Source organism: Poecilia reticulata, chromosome 1, assembly GCF_904066995.2.
Source record: "Poecilia reticulata chromosome 1, P_reticulata-male-v2, whole genome shotgun sequence".
Lineage (NCBI taxonomy): Eukaryota > Metazoa > Chordata > Actinopteri > Cyprinodontiformes > Poeciliidae > Poecilia > Poecilia reticulata.
Window position 1 is genome coordinate 21,122,193 of NC_088830.1, and position 9,753 is coordinate 21,131,945.

The 9,753-nt window shown below is 38.8% G+C and overlaps 1 protein-coding gene across 5 annotated transcripts; it reads left to right on the forward strand.

Annotated features, from left to right (window-relative positions):
• Window positions 1-3,236: 3,236 nt before the first annotated feature.
• LOC103466771 (uncharacterized) lies at window positions 3,237-9,753 on the forward strand. 5 transcript variants are annotated; one of them, XM_081608732.1, is made up of 10 exons: window positions 3,276-3,618; window positions 5,838-6,134; window positions 6,971-7,264; window positions 7,826-7,930; window positions 8,016-8,069; window positions 8,522-8,563; window positions 8,697-8,735; window positions 8,823-8,855; window positions 9,229-9,276; window positions 9,555-9,753. In XM_081608732.1, exons 1-10 carry the CDS (start codon window positions 3,531-3,533, stop codon window positions 9,641-9,643), a joined length of 1,089 nt encoding a protein of 362 aa, XP_081464858.1. In that variant the 5' UTR covers window positions 3,276-3,530; the 3' UTR covers window positions 9,644-9,753. The 5 variants fall into 5 exon arrangements, with proteins under 5 accessions (XP_081464865.1, XP_081464875.1, XP_081464864.1 ...); XM_081608737.1 differs by having other exon boundaries at window positions 8,525-8,563; XM_081608739.1 differs by lacking the exon at window positions 9,229-9,276 and having other exon boundaries at window positions 3,237-3,618; window positions 8,806-8,855; window positions 9,555-9,594.

Genomic DNA, 9,753 nt, shown 5'->3' on the forward strand with positions numbered 1-9,753 from the left:
TTTATCCTGCAGGCATTTGCACAGCTGTGTTGTGTTCCTCATTACACCCTCTGACAGCAGAGTTGGAAATGATAGATGTCTGCTGTCCGCTGACCATGACAGGTGCTTCAAACTGTGCAGCAAGACAGATTAAGTTGGAACAAAGCAAAGCACCTGTTTGGTCCAATGAATAATTGAAACGGTCTTCAAGTGAGGGTAATCTCTGCTGCAGATATTTTCTATATATGCCTTGCAGTGTCCTGAAAAAGTATTTGCCCCCTTACATGTTTATACTGTAATGGAGCAGTAAGTGAGGCCTGCAGGGGTTTATTTGTTCTGGCTGCTTTGATGAACTGCTGGATGAGATATCAAAATGCTCTTGGAGTAATTTAGATTGACTATCAACTCCTCGGAAGGTTCTGTGGATCCCAGGTATTTGTACGTGTTAGGGACCAAAGATGACAAAAAATACTTGAGAACCCCTCGAAAAACACTTATAACTGCCTATTTTAATAGTTCAAACACCAATTAACATGCATTAATTCATAGCATTACCACAAAAGCTAAAGTCTATAATGTTCCTTACTCTTGGCCAATCAACACTGGCAAAATAAATCGCCCTCCTGGATACCAGCCAGTAGCGTCACGTAGCATCGCACCAAACTATTTCAGCTTCTCAAGCTGCATTTTCTTTTGAATATTTTGAAGAAATCTGCAAGCTGACTGTAAAGTGACTGAAATCTGCTTCATCTTGACCAAAGCCTAATGTTTTGTGGGAGGTTTGGAAGGAGGAGTTGAGTTCTCCAAATATAAGTATGCTTCCCTGGGGATATTTACGGATATTCATAAATGAAAAGCTAATTCATTAATTCACTGTCTGCTAGCTTGAACCTTCAATGTCCTCTAAAGCAGTTATGACTAATGAGATTTCTGGCACTCTGGGCAGCTGAGCAGCATTTTTCCCTGAGCTAATGCTGCTGTCGAGGCTGTTAGCTTTCAAGTTAATGTAGGTTTTTGCCACCAACAAAATATGCTAATCAGTGATGTGCTATTTACTGTCAACAAAAGTATGTATTTTAGCCGTACGCTCTTCATATTTAGAAATTACTGCAGCACTAAACAGAAAAAGCACCAAATTATGTTTTTATTTAATCTAGAAGCTTCCATCCTCTTTCAGACACTGCTTACTGAGTCCTGAGTCCACCAAGCTGCTGTAGGACAGAGATAAGGCTCCACCTGCCAGCCACACTCATAATTCGGTTCATGGATTTAAGTGTGTGCGTTTGTGCAATCCAGCCCAGATAAGAGACCCTCAAGGTCCAAACCTCAACATCGAACATGCAGCAGTCCATCAAGTTGGATCAAACAAAGGAAAATATAAATTTGAGAGAGAGAGAGTTGTTTTACGGTCAGCAGCAACTATTACACCTATCGTATGACGTTTGTGGTTGAAGAAGTTCATCATTTTCTTTCACAACATCAAACCCCAGCATCTGATTGGGTACCCTGCTCTCCTCACAAGAGCTGAACAAAACCTCTACTTCATCAATGTTACATATAAACAAGTCTTAAGCATGCTCTACTTACATTTTTAGAACTGCATGAGCAACAAAATGAGATGAAAACATCTACTGCAGTTGTTTTTCCCAAAGCAAAACAATAGGTTTGATAAGACCATCCGCAGCCTGTTTTGATATTTGATCTGACATTAAATATAAAAAGACTCCTCATATACAACACCAGATTGCACCGTGTGATTGTTTAACATAAACTAATCCAAAAATGCAGAAACAGAAAACAAAGTAAACATGACAAAACAACATCTTGTAAAACCAGTTTTTGTAGCAATAATCTGGAATGACCATCCCATCCTGTGTACGACTGTATGAACGTTGTTGTGAGGGAGTTTGCACATTTGTTTTTGCACAATTTCTATCATTTAAACTAAGTAGATTTCTGGTCTTATTGCTGGTCACTACAACAAATTTATTCTTTTACTTTTCATTTAAAGAGGCAGTATTATGTTAAATTTACTTTTTTGAGTTTTACATCATGTTATAATATTATTCCCTCATCAAAACCATACCTGGAGTGTTTCCTTGATTGTTTCATGCATTTTTGAGAAATTCTTTAATCTCCATGGCGACTATTCAGCTGTACAAAACACCTGGGTGGACCTAGCCCCGCCTTAAAGACGCAGCTCCACCTCAGAGCTGCAGTTTCCAAGTTTCTGTCTGAGCTTTTGCTTCATAGAGCATCCCTCCTCTGTAACTCCCGCATTCATTCCCGTCAGATTCACTAGCAGCAATTATCAAACACCTGGTGGAGCTGCACACCAGCTGATCTCATCATACGAGCTTCTTCTCAGTGCAACATTGGTGAAAATATTGATAAAGGGTTAACAGAGGAGTGATGTTGTGATGACTTCCTTAAAGGGGAGTTTCCAAAAGAGAAGATTTTAAAGAGACACAGCCCCAATTTCAAGGTGATAAATTACTAAGTAAATTTTCTTTTAAGTCATATATGATATGCATATAGAGCATTTTTATAACAACTTAAGTTAACATTGTTACTTGATAATGCTGTAAAATGGCACCTGAAAAACACACATTGCCCCTTTAATAGCTGTTCTAAAGATTGTGGCATTAGCCAATTTAGCTATCTGAGGCATGCTTTTGTTTTAAATGTTAAATACTTTAGTATACAGAGAAGGTCATGGTCATCCAAGTAAGGTGGAAATTGGTGGCTGTCTAACTGTTTGCAGCCACAAATAATCTTCCTCATTATAGCATAAGTGAGCTTAAACTGCTTGCCAGTAGCTGTAAAATCCATCCTAGATTGATGTGCAGCTATAAAAACACAATCACTTCTCTAAAGCACTCAGGCATGCTGATGATCTGGTGATCAATGCATATGAGTAACAGCACACCGGTGCTTCTTACCTTCTTTATTTCCACAATGAAATGAAAGCAGAGGCACTGAGGCATGCTTTATCCAATGCAAACTGACTTTTAGCTTGGGTTTTAGAAAAAAAACAAAAAAGAAAAAGCTACGTCACTACCATGAGGTTCTTTTGAGTTTGCATTTACGTTATTTCCTTCATTGCTTGTAAACATCTAATGACAGTAGTACCTCTATCATGTGCAAACACAAGACCAAAGATCCTAATTAAATGAAAATGTCTTGTAAGCAGACTTGCCATCTTTAAGACTCAAATAGAGACACTTGTTTCCAGTACTTACATTCAGCTGGCAGAAACCATCTGAAATCCGCCCTTCTCTCTGTTTCTGAGTCTTTCTGAGAAGATTACAGGAAGTGCAATAGGAAGTGAAGTGAAGTTGCTCTGTATAACAAACCCGCTCAGTCGCCTTCAACAGCACAATCTATGAACGAAATCATTAGAGCTCCGTGAAGACTGCCAGAGAGACACTGATGGGTGCAGACCTGATGTGAACACAGGAGATTTCGTGTCTGAACAAGGAAGGAGTTCCTGCGAGCCACATGTCAGCGTGGCTGGTGTGAACCAATGTGTGTGACCTGATTGTACAACCATGGCAAGAGCTGCAGTGACTAAACTTCTCCTTCTGGTTTTCCTCGCCTTCATCATCTGCCTGCCAGAGTTATTCAGGATATACTCAGGTGGGTCAACCAGAACAACTTGAACTGAACACTTTTCACTCTGTCCACATGCCTCTCTGTACTGGGTCAAGTCAGATCCACTTCTTCATCTGCTCAAAGCTAACATCAAACAGTTTTTGTGTGCGTTCCTTGGCGTTGCGTGTAGTCTCTCTCTAAAGCTGTGGTTCTCAAACTGTGGTCCAGGCACTCCTGGTGACACTTGGGTCATCTTTAGTGGCAGTCATAAGAAATGTTTGTATCAAAAGTTTTCAAGTCAAATACAGAGCTGATGGGGGGGCTGTGGTGGCGCAGGGGCGGAGCACGGCCCATACATTGGGGTCTTGGTCCTCGTGCCACTGGTCGCAGGTTCAATTCCTGGCCTGGTGACGTTTACTGCATGTCTTCCCCCTCTCTCATTGCCCTGCTTCCTGTCAAGCTACTTTCAGGTGAAGGCCACTAGAGCCAACAAAACCTTAAAAAAAAAAAAACATAAATAAATATACAGAGCTAATTAGCATCCACAACAGGAGGTGTTCAGGAACACCAGACTCTACTATAAACTGACACTGCTCAAAACAGAAATGCTTCTCAAGTGCAGATTGATATGTTTGAAGAACTTCCATCATAAACTTAAATATGTAGATTTTAACCAGGAACAAGTGCCAACGACTTCTTATTTGACTTTAAAGTCAGAACATGGATATGGAAACATCACCAAACCAAGGTGAAGTGTGTGCCAGATGCAGATGAGCAACTGCTATTAGCAACACAAGATACTACAACTTCTTCTTTGTATTTTATGCATTCAGACACTAACACTTGGGACGTTATTCAGTAGCTACTATCCATATATGAAGGAATTAATGAGCAATGCAAATACACAGTTTTAAGCAAGCCATTTTGAACTATGAGGACAAGGTGTGAGAATCCCTCAACTTGTCCTGCAATGCTCCCGTTTGATTTTATAGTTTAAAACATGGGAATTTCAAAATCTAAGTGAAAATGGGAAACAATGTTGCAACACATATTTAAAAAAAACAAACAAACATGGTGTCAGAGGATTTTACTTCACTTTGCCTCAACAACCTAAAAAAGTCCCAGTACATTTAAAAAAAAAATTTTTTTTTGTCTTTCATTTTGGTTACATTTTAATGATAAGGGTTTCAAAGTTTGTCACAACTGCTGCTGCTTGATGTGACTTAAGTTGTTTTCATAATAAATGCTTGTGTCAGCCATTTCCAGGTAGAATGCAGAGTTAACCAACATTTAAAGACTGTTGCAGCACATCCATCTGTGATTTGGTCAGATGCCACTCAGAAGAGACCCAGAGCAGGGTGTCAGCAGCAAACTAAGTACTAGTCAGTGTCCTTCTTGCTTGTGAGTGTGGAGGACATGCAGAACAGAACAGTACACCACTGTTAGAGTGATGCAATGTAGATGTTTATTTGATAAGCAAAACAAAATTTCTGAACTGCTGTAAACTGTGGCAATCACAGACAAGTAGATGAGATAAAAACAGAGGAATTAACTTGTCACACTTTAGTAGGATTCATGTGATAAAGCAGCAGGCTAGCCTCTGCTACCGACATGTTTTCTGAAGCAAGAGCAGTTTCTGTTTGGGTTTTCTTCACCAGACCAGAGTTTGGGTTAGATGGTGAGAAAAACCTTCAGCTTTTCCATTTGAACTCTCGGGTATTTCCTTTTTACTTTGCTAGTTTACATAGAAATGTCCATTAAAATTTTATTAATTCATATCCTTCCTGCCTTTTTGACAAATGCAACAAGATTGAAAAGTCGAGTCCCTGTTGTGCTACAGTTTTGAAATTCCCTTCATTATTGCAGTATTTAGAAACTTTAGTATTTACTGAGGTTGTTTGTTGCAAAAGTTTCAGAACCTCTGCTCAAGAGTCAAAAATTAGATCCACAGTGACTGGCAGCTACATGAGGATTTATTTATTTTTTTTGGATTGTGTGAAAGCACAGTTATTTATACAAGTGCCTTTTTTAACCTTTGTTCTCATGTTGCTTGCCTTCAGTCGTTTCTCTCCTTGTTCATCCTTCTCGCTCTTCCCTTGAGTGTCTCTCCCTGAAAGATACAAACTGACGGAAACAACTTCCATTTTAAGATCCTCCTCTGATGTCTGACTTGAGAGCATGTGATGTTTTCCTATTGTGCCTACTGCTGCTGCTGCTGCTGGGAGATCGTCGTTTTAACTGTTCCCTTCTCTCCATCTGTTCAGTTTCAAAGGTGAATTTCCACTGCCTTCCCCACCGACCTCATGAACCGATGCATCAGGAACGGAAAGGGGGAAATGTGCAGCCAGCAAACGGTAAAGCTGAAAGAAAGGCCATCTGTAATCCTACTCCAAGTCCAGAACTTGAACAGTTGAAGCAGATCTGTGCACAAGAGGCTGAAGGAAACGCAGCTGAGTTACATCCTGAAACGCAGAAAGTCCAAGGAGACTCAATGTCAGACTTGTTCATGTGTGAAACAGACAAGAACATGGAGGAACTTCACAGCAACGTCTCATCACCAGGTAACACATTATAATGATGCTGCTGTGCAGTTCCAGTAGTAACATCAAGACTAAAATATCTCACTACTAATTATATTAAAAATGTTTAAACAAAATATAGAAATATTAGTAGTTGCATTAAAATATACACATGCCTTAACTAGGCGAGGCCAGCTTTTTTGTATATTGTGAAATAATTATTTGATTTAAATTGCATCATTAAGTTAAAACTCACATTTCAAGATTGATGAATTTAAAAAAAACAAAGTTTAGACAACTTGTCTCTTGTTGTTTAATCAACTTCGTGAACTTTAATTTCTGAGCTAAAACCAAAACAATTTTCTTGTTGACTTGAATTGCATTTTCAAGGCAGCAGGTAAACTTTCATTTTCAAATTAAACCACCCTGAAATATTTTGCAGTGTGCTGGCCTGGGCAGAAAACAATAAAAGTTTACATCAAAAACTACCACTGTCTCTTAGGATAAGTTAATTTAAAAAAAAGCTTCAGCCACCATTGGGATAAATTTACTAATTTGCCGAGATTCGTCAAATTATGAAATATGTGCTGAACCCCTCCAAATTAGGTATGAAGGGGCTTAAGGACAAAAAAGTCAATGTTTTATTGAAGGTATGTTAAAGCTTCAGTCATTTCTGTCTCATTATTCTGGGATGTATCAGATAGAAATTATTTTGATGATCCTAGCTACTTCAAACAGGAGTCAGTTTGATTTATGAGTCCTTCCATGACAGGCAGCGCACCACAATCTATTTTCATCTGTAAATTTTAAGCTACCACAATCATGACATGCAGAGTCCAATTTTAAAATTATGAGATAACTTCCGCTCTCATCGACAGCTCTGGTGGTGCTTCTGGAGGTGTCAGTCGTCTTTCAAGTGGACGACACAGAGGCCGTGAATCGTACTTTGTTTGGCTACAGCAGTCAGAGGTCCCTGTTCCTCCGACCACCTGAAGAGGAGGAAGACCCAACGGGTGACAAGGCAAACCAGGGACAGGCTTTCTACTGCTGTCTTCCTCTCATTCAATCATCCAACTCGACCAATCAAAGCCACTGCCTCCTTTGGCTTGCCAATCAAACTGTTTTGACAGGAAATAAAACAGAAAGGCTGTCATGGAAACAGGCAGATAAAGGTTGGTGTAAGGATAAAGGGGAGTTTGTTTTTTTCTCAGTTCTCCATGTGGAGTCAGTGCAGCTGAGAAGAGTCAATAAGAGACAAAGAAACAAATCTATGTTTTCATTTCACTCCAAACTGCCCTGTCTCTCAGTCCTCTCTGGACTCATTTTTTAAATAGGACAAATTTCCTTCAATTCTCCTTGTGTTGACTTGAATCTCCTCTGTGTCTTTCCCCTCCCTTTGCACTGCTTGATCTTTCCAAGACTACACTACATCCTAATCCTCTGGATCTCTGGTATTGATTTTGGCTATCCTTCCTTGTGTGCCGCTCTGCAGTGCTCCCCATACTTAAAGCCTGAGCCATGTCATATTTTCCAGAGTGGAAGAGGAAAATTGGATGTCGTTTAAGATAGCATTTTTTCCTTCTCCTTCCATCAAGCTTTTCCATAACCCCAACACGTTTCATTTTCATTTTTCATTTCTGATCTCTATGTGTGATTCTTTTCACTCCATGCATGTGTATTAAGTATGTTCTGTAAACGAACCAATTATCTAAAAGTCCCTGTTTGCCCTCCAGGATGGTGCAGCTACAGGTGGACCTTTCTGGTTCTGCTGTGTATGGTGTGCCTGATTGTTGTTATAACTGTGATTGCAAAAATCTATCTGGGGACACGCTTAAACAGTAAGAGAGGAAAACACACTTTAGCACATGAATTGACTTTACATTTTTGATGAGAGCAGACAAAATAAGATATGCTCTTCCACAGATAAAACTATTGTGCATCATATTGAGTACCAGCCTCCCAATCAGCAGCTAAAAGGTAAAGAAACCTACCTAAGTATCTAGCTAGATACTGCTACCTAAGTAGCTAGGTAGCTAGGTACTACATTTAGATACCACAAAAAAAAAAATGCAGTGTCTATTACAGTTTTTCTCAGTTGCTTTGGTGCATTTTTCAGGAAACAGCTGTCATTCTATGCTAGCCAGCTAGACTATCTCTCCCAGCTAGCTGGTCTGATGTCTGGTAGACTAGCTAGCTAGACTAGCTAGCCAGTTAGCAAGTCTAGAATGTGTTTTTGATGATCTCTAAGCAGTTTAAAAAAATACTTATACATCTAGCAACAGTTTGTGGCTTTGTTTCTCAAACAAGTTGTTTTGTAAAAAGCAAACTTTCCAAAATATTAATTTGTTTTAATGTTGCTTTATTGGACAGAGAGCAGTCAGTGTCATATGTTTACACCAAAGTGTTTTTCTAACAAATATATTATCCAGCAGAAACAGCGTCCCGTTTAAATCGACATCAGTCTTGGCCTGGTAAGTTCTAACAAAAATGCAGTATCTATTACAGTTTCTCTAAATTGCTTTAGTGCATTTTCAGACAAGAATTAAAATTCTCAAAACTACTTGTTCGATCTTGAGCTATTCTAACAAATGTATTACCCAACAGAAACAAGGTACCATTTGAATAGGCTTCAGTCTTGGACTGGTAAGTTCTAACAAAAATGCAGCTTATATTAAAAGTAATTTACAAGGTTGTGTAGTCATTTGATGCCTAGTTGTCTTTTTATGTCAGGACTTTCGCCCATTCTAGAAATTGAAAGCAGAGGTAAGGAAACACTAATGTTGGATCTTCCTAGAGATGCTCATACTTTAAAATTAAAATTAATCACAATACAGCCGTCTCTCAAAACACAACAATGTGAATGAAGCATTGCTTAAAAAACCTGTTTATATCGTTGTTGGAACGTCTCACCATAGCTTTTATATCTGGTTAAAGTCAGGATTAGGGGTGATTTTAATATTCTTTTCAAAAGGAAAAAATGTGTTTGTAAAAATAAAGAATGCTTTGGACATTGCTTTTGTTGTTAAAAGGTCCTAATTTTAACAATAACTTACAGGCAGCATCTTAAATGACAGATAGTGTACAGTTATTGGAATGACTATTACAATTAATTAAAAAAAAACATGATTTCTTCTAGAGAACATTGAAACTTTGCTGAATGGAAATCCCCTTAGCTGCTTTACAGGTAACCACAATACCGTCATTACTGTCATTGTTTTTTCTGTAAAAGTCACAATTTCAACATGCATTAACTTATAGTTTGGTTTCATTGATAACCATAGGGGGAAAAAAAACCCTTTCAAAAATCTTTTTGCAATGATAGCATGTGCTAAAGCTGCAAATCAATCACACTTTATTGTTTCTCTCAGGAAAGAATAAAAATGTAAATGTGATGAGAGTAAAATCCAATCTTAACATGCCAATCAAGTATTGATTTTATGTGTGTGTTGGTAAAACTTTCAGAAAACCCTTCATCATCGCTGCCATCCTCCTACCTCCTCCCTCACAGAAGAACAGCCGTGCTGATAGACACACAACAAAAGGAGCACTAAGGCAAGAAAACAAGAAAACTCCATCACCTCAAGGCCTGCTCTGTAGACACACAATGCAGCATGCAAAGATCAGCACCGTTTATTATTAAAACCTCCCCAGTGAAGTTTGA

What these genes read in the sequence shown, in the direction of transcription:
- LOC103466771 (XM_081608732.1), top strand. Translation starts at nt 3,531, where the DNA reads ATGGCAAGAGCTGCAGTGACTAAACTTCTCCTTCTGGTTTTCCTCGCC. An exon ending in TAGGCTTCAGTCTTGGACTG is followed by an intron (nt 8,736 to 8,822) that starts GTAAGTTCTAAC and finishes TTTTTATGTCAG; the next exon opens with GACTTTCGCCCATTCTAGAA. An exon ending in TCCCCTTAGCTGCTTTACAG is followed by an intron (nt 9,277 to 9,554) that starts GTAACCACAATA and finishes TAAAACTTTCAG; the next exon opens with AAAACCCTTCATCATCGCTG.